Below are 19,381 nucleotides of genomic sequence, written 5' to 3' on the forward strand. Positions count from 1 at the left end.
TGAAAACGCACGTGTAAGCAGTAATTACGAATTTCTCGTTCGTGATCGCGGTGCGCATGCGACGTTTTTTCGCAACGCTAGCGCTGCCTGTTCCAATCGCTTAACCGCACAACGCTTAAGTGAACAGCCGGCCTAGCCAAGATTACAATCGCTATCGCTTCGACAGCGAAAAGCATTATGTCTCTCTATCACTCTTCCATATTAGCGCGACAGTGACAGTTGCGTTTCGATCGCTACGAAGCGTAAGCGATTGGCATCTTGGCTACGCGGGCAGTATTCATGTGTTTTTCGACTACATACGGCCAGGCGTGGCTCACTCCGCGATTTCGTCGCTTTGCAACAGGTATAAATCATCATTTCCGTATAAATCGGGGGTGCCGAATTCATTTCTGATACCTATCATAATGACACCATTCCGAAGTAAAAACACATAAAATATGAAAAAAAAACTTTTTTTTAAATTCGTCTTCACGCTTAAACTGCTGAACCAATTTAGTTAAAATTTGGTACAGAGATAGTTTGAGTCCCAGGGAATAACATAGTATACTTTTAATCTCAATAATCATCCCTTGAGGGTGTGAAAAGGGAGGAGGAAATTTGTATGGGGATTCAATAACCGCTGAACCGATTTAGATAAAATTTAGTATAGAGATAGTTTGAGTGCCGGGGAAGAACATAGGATAGTTTTTATTCCAAAAAAAAACCTTAAAAACGAAAGGTAAGGTGGATTGTATGGGAAATCAATAAACGCTGAACTGATTTCGATGAAATCTATGTCTACATCTTTGATTTAGTTGAAAATGATACTAAACATGACTTAGAACCTAAACTTAAAAAAATATTAACCTCAAACGTCGCAGACGCTTAAAACCCCCCTCACCCCCCACCTGCATCAAAAATCTGGGTGGCTCCACTTCTTAAATCCATCCTTGGGTCCTAAGGACCTATCCTGCTAAAGGAAATCTCTTGTTCATGCAACGCCGTGGTTGACCTTTTTTTTGCTCTGAGCAAACACAACTATCAACCGCGAAACAAGAAAATCGAAATTTCGTTATCTAACCTCTCTATCACTCTTGCATATTCGAACGATAAAGAGCCAGATAACTAAATTTCGATTTTCGCGTTTCCCGGTAGGCCCTTGATTCTAATTTTAATAATCGTCTTTGCGGAATATGTTACTCTTCGAAGGCCGCAAAAATATGTGACACGCTCTTATAGCTCTACAAATAAGATCGTGTCAGATATTTTTGCGGCCTTCGTTGTGCAACATATTATTGCAGGTGACTGTACCTACTTGTACGGCAAACACCCAACAAATCAACTTCAACTTGTCTCTAGTGGACATTATCCAAAGGGGTCCATATTGGGTCGAATAATAATTGATTGTCCTAATGTAATGTTACGCATAACTCATTTCGCATAATTGTTACTGTGCTGAAAATATTAACATTTCTGAGAAATTATAACACAAACCTAGCCTAACCTACCCTATTCTACACAACCTATGCAAAATATTTTCGAAAATACTTTCTGTGTCAGCTGGAGAAAAAATATGCAAAAAGAGTTTTATGCGTAACATTACATTATGACAATCAATTATTAAGCGACGAGATAGGATCCCTATCCAAAGTTAAGGGCTAAAAGTATAAAGTCTAATGTCAGAACATTATGTAACTCATAATGAGATTTATACTGGACTCCAGAGCGCTAGACTCGGTGAGCAACAGCATGAAAGTTAGTACCTACATGCTCGTTGGCTTGTGCAACGCAACGGAGGTTGAAGAACTCGCGTTCTATTTCGCTGCCCGGGTTGATGTGGAGGACGATTCCTAATCCAGTTTAGCGAATGTTTTTAATACAGCTATTGAAGAAGTAAATTAAACTGATTTGTAACAAATTAAACTTGATATTATTTTATCTAAAGGAGTGAACAAGGGTCCATATGTTGCAAATATTGGTCTTGTGCGCATTAATTTTTTTGAAATGGTGTTTCTGCAAAATCATATTGTAGATAGATACACAGCTTTGAGATTTTAATGCATTCTGGTTTAGGTAGTAAGTTTAGTCTAGTTATTTTTAGCGATCTATTCTAATTAGAACTAGAAACATAGAATTATATATAGGTAGTTGATTTGCTTTATAATAGCAATACCCACATAATATTATGTGTAATGGTATTATATTATCTCTGAAACTATTAAAGTAAACGTTGTAGGTAAGTACCTACTGGTATATAAGGTACTTAGTGTGTAACGTAACAAATAATGATGTGATTCGATTATCCATCCAAAATTGTGCATCAACTCCGACTTACAAATATTAAGCCCAGTTACACATGTAATACCATATGAGTATGTAATCTTAGTCCATAATGTCCATGAGACCATTATCATGTACTTACTAGCCGAAGGTGTGAATGCCATAGAAGTGTGGCGTGGGAAGATGGAACTATGACCCAACCATTTTAGTCAAATGAGGCATTAGCATAGTATGAGACAATAGGCAAATATGAGGTAATGATTGGCTCTGTGTATGTTACTGGGATTAGAAGGGTTTTGGCGCAATGTTAAACTAAAATGAAATAGGTATCAAATGCTTCATTATTAACGAGTTACTGATGCAGAATTTCGAGTACGAAATTTGTTGTGAAGTAATAAGTGCTGAATTGAATATTATAATAAAGAAAACTGACAAGCTATAATTACTTATTTAAATTGGTGCCTAGGATTTTAGGTAATTCTTAATTGGTTATAAATCCAATATATAATACCGATACGATCTTAAGACACATAATTATTACAATTACAGCAGGATATCTCGGAGAAGCCCTTAGAATAAGTCTTGTAGCTTTGCCTTTGGTATTAATCTGTTTAATATATTTTGTAAGGTGGTGGTACTAGTGCTCGACATGCTTAGCTCAATAGATGACATGTACTGGGACCGCATCGCACCAGTACCACCACCTTATGCTATGAAACAATTTAAACCTAAAACTCGCATACCCGATCATTTTCCTACCCCATGTCATAGGCTCAAATGCCAAGCGGTTCGTCATACCGAAATACCAAACTCAGCATTCACGACCTTACTTAACTTTCGTGTACCACTATTTACCTCTACCTCTCCAAAGTTCTGGTCACCATCTTGTTTGTACAAACGCATCTATTGTCTTTACACGCCATTCCGAGATTGTGTTGTGGGTGAAGGCTGCGCACACGCCGGTATAGACAACACATTCGAATTTCATCATTAACATATTGCCATTAGGTCTAATTTCATTTGGCTTTAAACATTTGGTCCAAGATATCAATTCAGTCTTAAAAAGTACTAATGATCTTTTGAGCATTAGATTTAAGGTCCTATTTTGTTTGGTTTCGGTATTCGAATTAAGTTTTAATTTGGTAAGTATCTGCCACTACAAGATTGTATGTAATTATTCCAATTGTTGGTCATCACGCAATACCTTAACGGATAAGTACTAATTTATGACATTGAAACATCTTATCTTAATGCTCATTCAAATTAACCGTAAATAGAAATTGAAAGATAACCTAAATATGATTATTTAAATAGATATAATAAAATTAGTATTTTAGCAGTCGAAGACTGAACTGGGATTTACAGAAGCGAAATCTATAAATGTTAAATAAAAAAATATGAGGAAGATTTTGATTGTTTATTTGATTATAAGTTGCGCAAGATTTTACATTCACGCCAAATCTGTTATTTAATCTATTCAATATGTTAAAAAAGGTGTGCTATTACATATTATTAAGGTGTTTTCTGTAAATCGTTACTAAACAAATAACTCATTTATTGGAGGCTATGAAAAAATTTACCTATTCAATGATTAAATTTGATTAATTTGAAATTATGTCGAGGATTTTATCAAAAGCGGTCACTTTTGATAAAATCCTTCAATTAATGTAATTTCCAACGTAATGTAATTTTATCCCGAGATCAAAAAATAGGCCTAGTGAATTCCAAGTCCGATCGTTCAAGGTAATATATTTGATGAAAAGTGCTGCAGTGTTGCAGCAAACAAGGCATTTGTTTTGATAAAGTTTTCTGAGATCGATTTAGCAAAACAAGTCTCAAAGGGTCAAAGAAAATCAAGTAATACTTAATTATTTTTGATGAGTCATGAGTAGGATTCCCAAATAAATAATCATGCTTATTGCTTCTTCCTCGCGTTGTCCCGGCATTTTGCCACGGGTCATGGGAGCCTGAGGTCCGCTTGGCAACTAGTCCCAATAATCATGTTTATTTTCTTTTTTTAAATCTATTTATTTACAAACAAGATATAAGTAAGTATACATTAGTATTACTAAAATAAATTAATAACTAGCTTAAATCTAAAATAGACCCTTGAGGCCAATACCCCTTGCCTTGGTACAATACCAAGGATGCTGGCGGTATTTCCTCGCTGTATCGCATTTAGTTCTTCAAATATTTACAATCTATTCCAGGCACCCGACGCACGACGACGCAGAGCAGCGTCAACGCGACACGAGATCAACAGCTACACGCCGTGCTGGCCGCGCGTCGGCGACAGCTGCTCAACGGGCGGCTCGCCACACACATCAACAACTTAGCCAACATTGCTAATAAGCCGCATAAGTAAGTGTTCATTGGGTTTCAGACTACTTATTTATAGACTCTCCTGTAAACACAACAACACGCACAGGGCAGCTGCCTAACGGGGCACATAAGTAGATATTAGGTAATTTATAGGCTGTCTTTTGACAATAAGTGCTAAGTCTACGACACGAGATCAACAGCTACACGCCGTGCTGGCCGCGCGTCGGCGACAGCTGCTCAACGGGCGGCTCGCCACACACATCAACAACTTAGCCAACATTGCTAATAAGCCGCATAAGTAAGTGTTCAGTCATTGCATCCTAGTATATCCTGTATCCTGTATTGCCCTTGGTTCTATTCTTAATCATAAACATACTTAAAAACAAACTTAGAATAAAAACTAACCTAAAATTAAAACTACCTACAAAACTAAAACTAATACCTAAAAAAAAAAATCATATATATAACATGATGTGGGTGATCTAGCCGAATATGTATATGTATATTAGGCTAGATCACCCAGGTCCGAACCCTGTGGAAGGGTTCCCATAAGGCTGGCTGCTGGTTCCCATTCTTAATTGAGTAATTTAAACATCAAATACAATTTTGTTGGTTGAGCTTAAAACTATTTATCGACTCTCCTGGAAACACAACACAACATGCACAGAGCAACAACTCGAAGGGTAGCTGGCTACGCACATCAACAACTTATTGTTAGCCAATACCTGTAGCCACATAAATTCTCTCTCATCTCCATTTTCCTGCCAGATAACCCTTAATTACCTACTCGTTCATACCTGTTTGGGTAATCCAAACAATCCAATTTTCTAAAATATTAGAAATCGATTGATATGTTTTAATAAATCTGTATAAATCTAATTGTGATATTTTTATTTTCCAGGAGTAACACAACATTCCTCCAGATAGAAGTCCGAGACTCAAACAGCTCCATAATCAAGAGGATAACGTTCGATAACTCAAGCAACGAAGCGGCTCCCAGCCTTCGGCTCACGACGACCGACGGCATACGGGAGATCAAACAAGATCTGAAACCCCATGAGATCAGACATCTATTCGTGCCCAAAGTCTACCAGGAAAACCGAAGCCGAGCAGGTTTTTTAAACAACAGGAGAAATAAAACGCATGGACCTTCTACAGAAAATGGAATAATATACGTTCCACCAGAAAAACTTGAAGGACTGGATAAAGAGGTAGACTTGGAGCCAGATGAAGAGTTTCAAGTTGATGAATCTAATCATGGTTTATATTTGCTCAACTATTCAGACACTGATAATGTCACACAAGTTCCAGTTTTAAATGAAACTGTTACTACGAATGAAGTTAATGTAAGCAGTACTGTTAAAATTGAAACCACAACACTTACGAGTAATGTTACTATTAACGTTTCAACAGAAGCACCAAACGTTCATGTACATAAAAAAGATGAACAAATTGAAGATATTATTGCTAATAGTACTGATATGAAAAACACAAAAAAGCCTTTAAAACTGGAAAACGAGAAAGATAAAAGAAATGATACTCAGTTCATGTCAGAAGAAATTTATAATCATTTTAGACCACTTGAATCTGAATTACCAGTTGAAGACATGACGCCTTTTATTAATTTCGGCCAAAAGATAGCCGGTCAAATTATCAACGATAATCTAACAGACTCTCCATCGCTATCGGCATCAACCAAGTCGGTAAATTTCATCGTCGCTGCCCCGGAACGACGGAAGTTTAATTCTAGATATTCTGCCACCGAAAAATATAAGAACACTAGTGTTGATGAAGAAGAGTTGAATGAAGAAATGGATGTCTCTGTAGTTAAGAATACAATTGAAAAGAATAAGATCAGAAACACTGTAAAAGGACCAGCTCCTCAGCGTCATGTGGGATTAGTTAATGCTTACAGAAAACATACTCCATCGACGCCATCCACAACCAAGCCTCCAAATATTGCTCAACTTAATGTTACTGAACCGATAATAATGAATGTGACACCTAGTTCCGTAGACAAAAGCAGTAATGCGACAAATACCACTGTCAATAAAGAAAATATCAATACAAATACCACTGTCAAAGAGAATGTTCCGAGTAAAACAAATGGAACTTTAATACCGAGGAATTACACAAGAAGTTACTATAATTTACGACGTAGACCCGCTAGAGTCACAACAGTTTCAAGTACTGAGAACATATTACCCGTTGTAGTCGTAAACACAACAACGGAAAAAGCTTCAACGGTTTATACAGCAGTGGTTACTTCTGTGTCAATAACATCTTCCATGAAAGGGCAGAACAAAACTGACATCAAAGACGGTGACAATAGTACAGTTATCGAGACAATTGTGCCTAAGGAAAATGATACCGCGCCTAAAGTCTTTCTCATCAATGTTACTGATACAACGCCCATACCGCCACCTTCTTCTAGGGTACCATATAAACACAGAATAAGAATACGAACAACAACTACGGAAAGTAGTGTCCAGTCCAGCCCAGCTGTTTATATGCATCGAGCATATGAAGACAATGACGTCACAACAAAAGTTTCAGATCTCAAAAACGAAGCGACAACTTCTAGGATATCTGAACGACTAGCCAATCTGTTTAGGCAAAATGAATATGAAAACAATAATAACGGAAGTACAATTAGACCGAAAAATATTCTAAAAAGACGAAGGCCAACGACAACTACTACTCCTGCTCCAGTATCTAGTATTCGACCTACATTTTTGACTACAGTTTCGACTACGACTGAGTTGCCAACAAGTCCCGTCACAGCGGCGGAAACTTCGACAGCTACTGAAACAAGTATAAGACCATTAATAGTCACTTCTAGGACATCATCGCAATCTAGTTATAAACCAACAGTTACACCTGATACATCAACGGAAAAAGAAGAAAATATTACTTCAGTTGATTCAGTGGAAGATGGAAAAGCTACATCTGATAATGAAGTAGTGATAGAACCTGAAAAGACGTATACAGCATCGTATGTCTTAGCTGGATTAGGTTTCCTGCCTGTGGCGGGTATAGTTGTATTTGTTTTAAGAAATATTTTAAATAAGAAGACCAAAGAGATAGAGACGGAGTACGAGGGTTACTTCGATGATGATGAGGTGAAGAAGGAGTCTCCTATAACGCCCGTGGCGCGGCCGCCGCTGCCAACGCCGACCAAGCCGGACAATAAGTGGGAGTTCCCGAGAAACAAGTTGAGGCTACAAACTTTATTAGGTCAAGGGAACTTTGGACAGGTAAATATTTTGAAGCTTTTTAACAGCTTTTTATAATACTCTACTTGAATGGGAATATAGACTAGGCAGAAATATTCAAAATCGCTCTCCTTCTTGATGCGACTGGCAAATTATATTACTTTTTAGCAACCGGGTTTTTTAACCTAATTAGACCCCGCTGAATCCGAATTTGCCGGTTGCTCGATCGAAATCTTGACCGGAAGTGAGATATTTGCCATTAAAGGTCCCTTTTTTTCGTTTTTCGTAAATAATTCTTAAACGGTGGCGCATAGCAAAAAATGTTCTATTACATAAGTATTCTGCATAAAATTGCCTACAAGAAAGATTCAGTACAATTTTTCGCTAGGATCAATATTCAAAGAGATTTTAACGCGGGAAATTTAATTATAATCACTTCTAAGGTCCCTTTTTTAGGTTTTCGTAAATAACTCATAAACGGTGGCCAATATCAAAAAATGTTGTTAGACGTTAATAATCTACATAAAATTATGAATTAAAAACATTAAGTACATTTTTCGCAGGGATCAATATTTAAAAGGATAATAAAGAGGGAAAGTTAATTATAATAAATTCTAAGGTTCCTTGTTTTTATTTTTTCGTTAATAATTTGAAAAGTATGACTCATAGCAAAAAAAATCTTATACATAAATAATAAACGTTAAATTTACTACAAGAAACATTTAGAACACTTTTCGCTAGGATCAATATTTAAAAAGACAAAGCAGCGGGTAAGTTAATTATAATCAATTTTAAAGTCCCATTTTAGTTGTTTATAAATATCTCGTAAACGGTGTCCCATACCAAAATAGGTTTTTAAGAATAAATTATCTACATAAAATTTCCTCCAAAAAACATCTAAAACACTTTTCTCTAGGATCAATATTTTAAGCGATATTAAAGGAAGAAAGTTAATTACAATCAGTTCAGAGGTCACTTTTTTTTAGTTTTTCGTAAATATCTCGTAAACGGTGGCCCGTTGCCAAACAATATTCTACATAAATATTAAACATGAAATTATCTACAAAAAAGGTTCTGTACATTTTTTTGCTACGATCAATATTTAAAGAGGTATTAAAGTTAATTATAATCAGTTTCCAGGTCCCTATTTTTAGGTTTTCGTCTATATAGGTAAAGAACTATTTTATTTTATTTTCAAAATGTAGACCTAGTAGTTTCGGAGATAAAGGGGGGGATGGTAATTTTTTGTATTTTAATGTTTTATTTTTTTGTGGGGGGGGGTTTATCTCCGAAACTACTGGGTCTAAAATTTTGAAAAAATATACAGAATAGAACTTATAGATGACAGGAAAACCTATAAGAATTATGCAGTCAAGCGCGAGTCTGACATTACTTATTTTTTGAACCGATCCCTAGGTTTTTTAAAGGCAATTAACTCGCGTTTCACATATATAAAATACATTGTTAAAAATTGGGTAATGTACGGAATCCTTGCAACAGTTGCAACGCAAGTCCGACTCGCGTTTGGCCGGTTTTTTTTTTTTCATTTTGAGGTACGGAACCCTAAAAGAGAAAAGTGTTCCATATGTTTTTCGTAGAAAATTTTATATCGATTATAAATTTACAAGAACATTAAGAACTTATTTTGCTATGAGCCTTATTTTAAGAGTCATTTACGAAAACCTAAAAATAGGGACCTGGAAATTGATTATAATTAACTTACCCCCTTTAATACCTCTTTAAATATTGATCGTAGCGAAAAAATGTACAGAACCTTTTTTGTGGACAATTTCATGTTTAATATTTATGTAGAATATTGTTTGGCAACGGGCCACCGTTTACGAGTTATTTACGAAAAACTAAAAAAAAAGTGACCTCTGAACTGATTGTAATTAATTTTCTTCCTTTAATATCGCTTGAAATATTGATCCTAGAGAAAAGTGTTCTAGATGTTTTTTGGAGGAAATTTTATGTAGATAATTTATTCTTAAAAACCTATTTTGCTATGGGACACCGTTTACGAGATATTTACAAACAACTAAAAAGGGACTTTAAAATTGATTATAATTAACTTACCCGCTGCTTTGTCTTTTTAAATATTGATCCTAGCGAAAAGTGTTCTAAATGTTTCTTGTAGTAAATTTTACGTTTTTTATTTATGTATAAGATTTTTTTTGCTATGAGTCATACTTTTCAAATTATTAACGAAAAAATAAAAACAAGGAACCTTAGAATTTATTATAATTAACTTTCCCTCTTTATTATCTTTTTAAATATTGATCCCTGCGAAAAGTGTACTTAACCTTTTTTATTCAAAATTTTATGTAGATTATTAACGTCTAACAACATTTTTTGATATTGGCCACCGTTTATGAGTTATTTACGAAAACCTAAAAAACGGGACCTTAGAAGTGATTATAATTAAATTTCCCGCGTTGAAATCTCTTTGAATATTGATCCTAGCGAAAAATTGTACCGAATGTTTTTTGTAGGCAATTTTATGCAGATTACTTATGTAATAGAACATTTTTTGCTATGCGCCACCGTTTAAGAGTTATTTACGAAAAACGAAAAAAAGGGACTTTAATGTCAAATATCTCACTTCCGGTCCAAATTTCGATCGAGCAACCGGCAAATTCGGATTCAGCGGGGTCTAATTAGGTTAAAAAACCCGGTTGCCAGAAAGTAATATGCTTTGCCAGTCGAAATCAATTTTATGAAAAATATGACCAGTCTAATATACTAAACACACATTTAAAAGTAGAGGATCTGTGATCTGTAGGTAGAATTCGCGCGCTCAAACTCACAAGTTTGAAAAATTTCCGAAAATGGAATTTCCACAAAAAAGTTCGTGTAATGTTCAAACTTGCTTACAAAATTTCACAAGCATCGATTGAGAAAAGCGACCTGTAGAGGAGAACATCCAGATAATCTGTAGAACATCCAGATAGATGGACGTAGGTATGAAAGCATTTTTGTCTAAGCTGAAACTGAGTTTGTTGCTCGCGCTTCACACAGTTATGTATGATAGGCAATTAGGCATCCTGGTCACAGGTTCGAGAGCTGGTACATTTTAGAGTCGGTATTTGAGGCAAGCTGAAAACTTGTCTCATACTTCTTCTATCATACCCCTAACTCAAAACTGCAGGTCATTTGCAAACCTATACGTATCATTTGTTTTGAGGACTTCCGAAAGAAAGTTGAATATGATTCTTTCAGTGCTCTGAATTGACAACCCATTATTCGATTAGAGTTGCTCGTACACTATTTTTAGCCAACACTACTTATTCGTCCGCATTTTTGTTACCTTATTCTACCTAAAAATATAATAAAATAATAACAATTCAGCATATATACGTCCCACTGTTGGACATAGGCCTAAAACTATATTTACCATAAATCCCCTCGCTCCAGGTATGGAAAGCCGAAGCCGACGACCTGAACGGGCACGACGGGCTGACGCGGCTGGTGGCCGTGAAGAGCATCAAGGAGTCCGCCTCGCAGAAGGAGAAGCAGGAGCTGCTGCATGAGATCTACATCATGCAGAAGATCGGGACGCATCCGAATGTCGTCACGCTGCTCGCTTGCTGCACTGAACATGGTATATTGATAAGTTTTGGTTTATGAAAAATTAGTGACTTATGAAACGACACGAATCTAATAGTCTCAAGAGTTATTAGTTATGCAAATTTAAGTAATTTCGCTAATTAGTAATTTTTTTTAAGTAATTTGGAAGTTTGGATTTAGAAATAGACGAGAAAGCTGTATTATTTGGATTTGTGAATTGCTTAGTTATTAACCGAGAATCCAAGGGGCATTTACATAACACTTGAAACGCAATAATTCAATGAGGAGCACAGTTCCAAATACTGATTAATAATCAGAAATAACTATTTTATATTGTTTATTGTTTATTATTTAAGTTGACAATTGTACCTTAACAGCTAAAGCCACAGCGGCACAAATTGGGAGACAGTTATACTTATACCTAGGGTACACAAGTATTTACATAACAATATTATAAAATACTACTTACAGGCATCTCTCGCTCTATCACTCTCTTACACTCAATCATCAGTCGTCCAATTGCACTCACAAACAAATCACACTCCGGGTGTGCCTCGAGCACGGAGTTGGGCAGAGCGTGCGCGCGCGCGACCGGCGCCTGCGCGTGCGCCCGCGTGCGCGCGGTGCCCTCCGCCAGCAGCGGGTGGCGCCGCGCACGAGTGTACTGGTTAGGCACAAATAATCGCATGAAGGCCTCGACAAGGGCTACGCTATCTATTCTGTTTCTAATAACACCGATCGTGAATTTTGCCAAAGAGAGCATCCTCCGTAACTGGAGCGAGTCGTACCCTAGATGTCCCTGCAGAAACAGAGTAGGGTACATATACGGATAATAGGTGTGTATTTTTTTGTATAATGCCCTAAGATACGACTTTTGGACTTGCTCCAGCATAAGTGTATATTTGCTTTCATGCGGACTCCACACCACTGCATTCGTTTCGAGAATGCTGCGCACGAGTGCCGCATACCACACGCGCGTGGCTTCCACAGTCAGGGGCGCTGAATTGCGCAGAACGAAACCCAGTCTTCTGTACGCAGTCTTAGCCACGGCCTGGACATGTTCGCGAAACGTTATATTTGAGTCAAAGAGAACTCCTAAATCCCGTACCTGTTCCGAGCGCGATATGCCGGCGCCGCCAATATTGTAACTAAATATTTGAGGTGTATGGGACCGGGTGAAAGACATCATTTCGCATTTGCTTGCATTGAAATAGAGTTCATTTTCAACACTCCAACGATAGACTGCCTCTATGTCCCGTTGCAGCTCCTCGCAATCCCTTTGGCTTTGGATCGGTTTAATCAATTTCATATCATCAGCGAACATTAGCACTGTGCAGTGATGCACTTCGACAGGCAGATCGTTTATCAGCAGCACAAAAAGAAATGGTCCCAAGTTGGACCCCTGACTGATACCAGAGCGCGTGGGGTAGCTTTCTGAAACGTAAGGACCATACTTCACGTACTGTTTCCGATCGGATAGATAATTCGCAAAGAGATTTATAAGTCTGGGTGTGAACCCCATAGCACCTAGTTTTAAAAGAAGGACGTCATTATCTACCCGATCGAAAGCTTTTTGAAAATCCAGATAGACGACGTCCACCTGAGCTCTCTTATCCAACTCGCGTGATAAAATATGGGTCAACGTGAGCAGGTTTGTGGCCACCGATCTTCTGGGGAGAAATGCATGCTGTGTACTGGTTATGTGAGGCTGACATTGAGGGAGCAGTTTGCAATGTGTCGCAGATTCAAAAACTTTTGCCAGGGCGTTCAGAATTGCAACGGGACGATAGTTCTCGACTCTAAGTTTAGATCCCTTCTTTAGAATCGGCGTTACCCTCGATCTTTTCCAGTCAGTTGGGTATACCCCAGAATGAAGAATGAGGTTGAAAATGAACTCTATCGGACCCACAAGACTATCAATACAACCCTTATATGTATGTTATCAAAGAAATTATTACTATCAATACCTTCATACTATCATTACTCAAAAAATTTATTAGTCAAACATTGTTTTTGTTATTATACAGTGTGTATCGGAACGAAAAGCCAAGAAAGAAATCCATTAATGTTTAGGTCATACTGAGCAACTTTTACTATGGGACCAACCCCGAAAACGTGGAAAATGTTTCATACATTTTGCTGGTCTGATGTTGAAATTTCCTATGGGAGAGTCAATTTCTTTTTCGCGATTTCGGGGTTGGTCACATAGTAAAAGTTGCTCAGTATGACCTAAACATCAATGGGTCTCTTTCTTGGCCTTTCGTTCTGATACATACTGTATATAAGTGCGATAGATATTCCTATTATTTTTGAATCTATCTCCTTTCAGAGCCCTACCTCCTCATAATGGAATACGTGATGTGCGGCAAGCTCCTCACATATCTGCGCGAGCGGCGCTCCAGACCCGACCGGTTCAGCGGCAGCGGAGCTTTGACTTCACGAGATCTTACTGTGTTCGCCTACTGCGTGGCACGGGGGATGGACTATATCGCTTCTAAGGGGGTGAGTTTACCATTGAACTTGGAAGTGTTATTTGTGATCGATGCGGCATGAAATGCCGATAGGCCATTGGTCTAGATACAATCATCGCAGTCAATGTAGGCTGTAGACTACCTCCTCAAAATACCTTCTTTAGTCGCTGCAACTATCATCTGCAGAGATGGCCAATGATGATGATGATGATGTTAATCGTTGCTTTAGGACAAAATTCGTCTTACCATTCTTGTGCACGGAATTAATTGCAAGTGATTGGTTTTAGACTACTGAACCCAGGCTTCAATTAATTTCCACGTAGCCTTTTCTACCACTATTCTACTTAGAAATATTCCCTGTACAGCCTGTACTGTCCTCTGAAATAGTATTTATTTCGTTAGGAAGCGGTTGTTGAGCAAACTACACGCTACATATCTGTGGTTACAATGAAACCACCATTTCTCGACTGGGATGATTGCGTATCACCATACATGTGGGAAAATCCCTCATATTTCACGATTTGTAATTCCAGATTGTCCACCGCGACCTAGCCGCCCGCAACGTGCTGGTCGACCACAACAAGCTGTGCAAGATCGCCGACTTCGGGATGTCGCGAGCGGCCGGCGGCGCCTCACGTAATCGAGGGGCGTTGCCTGTCAGATGGATGGCCCCTGAAGCGCTGCTTTACAATGTGTACAGTCATTCGACGGATGTGTGGGCTTTTGGGATTACGCTGTGGGAGATCGTCACGCTTGGTGAGTTAGTCCTAATGCCTACTTTATGTTTGGTTCAACCCTTGAATAAAAATACAAGCGAGCCGATTCGAATAATACTTATAGGAAGTCAAAGTGGTACGATACCGATCTGTCAGTGTCAAAAGTGGCATTTCTTCAACCAAAAATGTTACTTTTGATACTGACAAATCGGTATCGTACCTGTGACTCCTTATAAGCATTGTTCGAATCGGGTCAAATTCCATCCAACAGATGTGTCAAATATTCTGGATTCTGGATCACTCAATAATTTAAGTTATAGGTTTAGGGGTTTATTACTTTAAAATGATTAAATAGTCCTTTAACAGAACTGCTTCATAATTTTATTTACATACTTTAAATGTGTTTCCAGGTTCCACACCATACGCAGCGATGTCGGGGCGCGAGGTGCTGACGGCCGTCACGGAGGGCTACCGGCTGGAGCGCCCCCCGCACTGCAAGCCGCAGCTCTACCGCGCCATGCACTCCTGCTGGCACGCCGACCCCTCCCAGCGGCCCACCTTCGCGGCCCTCAAGTCGCAACTAGCCGAGCTGTTAGACAATGAGCCCTCCGAAGGGAATTATGTGGACCTGGACTCGTTTTATCAGGAGTCCTCGGTGTACAGCGATCCCTCGGCCATCATACATGACGATGAGGGGCTGTCTGCGGAGTATGATCGGGAGAGACGATGTTTTAGAGAGTAAGTGTGGACAATTAAAAATTGCTATGGCGAATTTGGTTATCGTTAGCAAAATACATATATGTACCAGTTAGTAGGTACGAGTAAGTTGGTGGTGATTATTGAACCGCATGAGGAATCAACCTTTTTTCTTCGAATTTAGTCTTCACTGATGATGTCTTAGTTAAAGCCGTTATCTTGTTGCTACTTTTGCTATTCCCTCAAATCACCCTTTGATCTTTCATCTATGTAATCCTATTCAAAATGATTGCCAATAATTCTTACTCATTTCCTTTCTATCTCTTCGTAGACTTACCAAAGGCCCCACGAAATACGACAACCACTTCAACTTCCGCGAAAGAAACGAAGATCTTCTAAACAAATTCGGGGGCACACCGAGAATGGGAGGTTTCGGCATCCGAGACGTCCCCTTCAACGATAGAAACTTCTCCGACGGCGAGTTCAACGAGCGCACCTTCACCGACAAAAGTTTCACCGACAAAAGCTTCACCGACAAAAATTTCACCGACACCAACTTCACCGAACGAAAGGAAAAACTCTCCACGTCGAGCTTCCACAAAGAACGGGAGGGCAGAGAGAGCAATTTGGTCAGTAGGAATAGTTTTAGTGGGTTCCCTAGGATAGGTACGAGGGATGGCCATTTTCAAATGATGCCTGATGGGAGGAATAAAAGGGTTTCGGAGTTTGAATGTGACATCTGAAGATACGGTATAGTCGAAGGAGAATTTAGAAATCTGCAGTAGGTGCCTGTTTTATGAAATCTTGTAACTTGTAATACTTTTATAAAACAGGTATCAGGTAGTTGAAAGGTGCTAAGGATTTCAAATATTGGCTTTTAAAATTGTATATGTATGGTTGCTTCAAAGCTACGATAACGATTTCTTTGTTCTCCATAACTATAATTGAGTCAATGTAGAATGTCTGATTTCTGACTTTTACGCACTCGAATGAGTCTTTAGAAATTGACTGAATCTTTGTATTTCTAGTATCTTTAGGAAGGTTTAGTGACTTTGCCAAAAGTTTGCACTGATTTAATGTTTTTAACACATTTTTAGCACAAGTGTGGACTCGTGATAATTTTATTTTTAAGTTTCAATTTCAATTAAATTGGTTGAAATTATGTAACTTGAAATGTGTTGATTTTGTAAATAGATTAATTTATAGAATTTTGTATGCGTGTTTGTGTTAATTGGTGTTTTTTGTAAATAAATTGTATAAATAAGAAGTTAGAATGACAAACAAAAGAACTGCATCTTATTTTGTAGATTTATATAAACACAGTGATTAAAATTTACGTTACTGTTTAAATAATAAAAGTATAAAAAATAAAAGAGTTATGTAAAAGATTAGTGTTGCACTTATGTTAAAGTTGGATCACAACGGTGCTAAATATATTAGGTTTTCTTTTTAAGTAGATTTCTTTACAAAACGAATATGAAAACATCCAGTAACTGGTGAAGTCATTTACTTAAATATGTCTGCTACATATATTATAGCAATTAGTCAAAAAAGTACAGTTGAAGAAAATAAGATGTTAATTTCAGTACCAGTTTGTAATTTGTCACAGTGACGATCAATATGAAAGTCTTTAGGGACCTCATAGTTTGTTACTGTAACAAGGTACGAACTGCTACTGAAATTATATTCCTTGACCATACCTACATGACAAAACTGAATGTACAGTCAAGGAATTTAAATTCCGACCCATTTCGTACTTTGTCACAGTGACAATCAATATGAAAGCCGCTAGAGACCTCATACGGTTGTCACTGTGACAAAGTACGAAATGGGTCGGAATTTAAATTCCTTGACTGTACAGTGAAATTGTGTTCATTTCTTTTCTGTGCCATTTCGTACCTGTCATGGGACAAGGTACAATGGCACAAAAATAAAATTTGAAAGAAAGTAGGTACCTAAAAACAAAATGTAAGGTATTCATGTAAATTCTTAGTTATGCTATCATTTTGTTAAAGATATTCATGTAAATTCTTAGTTATGCTATCATTTTGTTAAAGATTTTTTTTTGTCGATAAGTGACATAGTTGCTACTGCTACTACAAATTGTCGCCATATATTTTGACGTTTTAATATGACAAATAAAATAACGAATACAAAACTGGATTTTCTGCAAGTTTTGCTATTACGAGACTACTTAGAAACCTATTTAGTTAATTACTCATATATACCTACAGGCCATTTTTATTTAACGATTTACACTACACTTTTTTTCAAAATAGAGTAGGTATTTTTACGCTATTCCTGTTCTGAAACATGAGTTATTTTGATCCCAATAGGAGAAAAACCTGTCCCAAGATTCTAATTTCCATTTTGGTAATAGAAGGAACGAAAAATTTACCTAGGTATAGAACTTTTTGGGACACTTTGTTCTTTTTTCACTTCTGAGCAAGTATTAACATAAAAATACCCAAATTTGAATTTAATAAAAGTGTTGTGTACAACTTAAAAAAATGGCCCATACATTTTAATGCTGTTGCCTGTAATGTAAAATTTTATAAAATGTTATCGTTGTCTTTTGAATCTCCATCGAGTATTTACGGGAATTAACACGATTGTACGTGCAAGGGCAGATTGTATACCATTTGTTTTAGTTTACTATATTGCTTTTCAACCTTTGATATATGTATTATTATCTTGTACATTAATATGAAAGTTGGTTAAAAGATTATCATCGCGGTAAGATCCTAAAATATATTTGAAACCATTTTAACGAAACGATTACCTTATGGATGTTGAAAAACAATAGTTACGTTAATTATTCTTTGGGCACATATAACAATATTGAAACGAGTAATATTATGTAATATGTTAAAGAGTGCTTACCTATTTTCAACTAAATAAGGCCCTTAATTAAATTACATAAGGGTTTACAAAATTCTCACTTTCGATTAACGATTGTTAACTTGAGTCTTATTCTGATTGTAATTACTGGTAATGAATGTGCTATTATCTATCACATCTGACAGATGATATCCATAAATATGATCTGGCACAGACACTTTGTCAGTAGAAGAAGGCGATACTAATGTAAGCGCGAAGGGATCATCTCCCATAGAAAATTAAAACTTCGCGCCTTTTTTACTGACAAGTTCGGTATGTTTGATAACCATGTAATAAGTTGTTACAATCAAAATAAACCTCCTTTGCTTTGTCGTCGGTGATGACCCGTTGATGTCGTTCACATATTTATGAAAATACTCTTAATTTAGACATAAACGCGTCCGTACACTCGTGTTTAGTGTCCCATGGTACTTACATAGTTCATCTAGCAAAAATTCAATGCTTGTATCACTTAGCGCCACTTGCCCCATTCCACTTACCCGGGGTTAACCGGTTAAACCTGGAGTTACCATGGTTACCAGTACAATTTGACAATGAGTATGAGTATTTGACTGTACAATTTGACACTGAGCATTTTATGTTGCTGGATTCGTCAATCTATGCGTCCAAAGTTATAACGGCCGTTTTAGTTTTGAGTTCATAGATCGACGAATCCAGCAGCATAAAAAATAGTTTGATGTATTCAAAAGGTACTTAAGTACAAATACAGTACGCAGCGGCCTCCTTTTTTAATTTAAATACCTGTCTTTAAATTTAAATAATCACGATTATTTTGTAGTGGCGCTAGTGTGCACGTTGCTCTTAAATCATTGGTTCTCGTGTGAATATTCGTTGTGAATCTCAGTTCAGTAACTTTCTAGTCTCTATAAGATATGATATTGGTTTGTCCGTAAGATCGGTCTAATTGTTTATGTATGAAAGATGTATTTTATTTTAATTATACGGATCTATTGAGAATTAAACTGTTTATTATTTATTCCCTGATATCTATTTAGTCAAAATCTTTTAAAATTTAAAATACAACAATTAATGGAATTATTATATTATAAAAGAAAAATATTAAACGTATACTTATTAACTTATTATATTAAATTAAATAATAATTTATAAGTATTACTATTATCACAGTAGCTAAATTTGTACAATTTGACTTCAGACAAAGGAATGCGTCTAAAATTTAAAATCTATGCGCAGTAGTCCCCAACCCGCATGAGCCAGCGTGGGGACTGTAGCC

General features: G+C 37.1%; 1 protein-coding gene across 1 annotated transcript in view; it reads left to right on the forward strand.

Moving 5' to 3' along the window:
- LOC134665681 (uncharacterized) overlaps positions 1-19,109 on the forward strand; it is a 176,909-nt gene extending 157,800 nt beyond the window's left edge. Inside the window, exons 2-8 of the mRNA XM_063522628.1 lie at positions 4,470-4,620; positions 5,483-7,838; positions 11,211-11,397; positions 13,693-13,865; positions 14,368-14,590; positions 14,961-15,288; positions 15,578-19,109. Coding sequence (XP_063378698.1) covers positions 4,470-4,620; positions 5,483-7,838; positions 11,211-11,397; positions 13,693-13,865; positions 14,368-14,590; positions 14,961-15,288; positions 15,578-15,989 — 3,830 coding nt within the window. The 3' untranslated portion in view covers positions 15,990-19,109. The remainder of the gene's footprint in view (positions 1-4,469; positions 4,621-5,482; positions 7,839-11,210; positions 11,398-13,692; positions 13,866-14,367; positions 14,591-14,960; positions 15,289-15,577) is intronic.
- The last annotated feature ends 272 nt before the right edge of the window (positions 19,110-19,381 follow it).

Source organism: Cydia fagiglandana, chromosome 7 (assembly GCF_963556715.1).
Source record: "Cydia fagiglandana chromosome 7, ilCydFagi1.1, whole genome shotgun sequence".
NCBI lineage: Eukaryota > Metazoa > Arthropoda > Insecta > Lepidoptera > Tortricidae > Cydia > Cydia fagiglandana.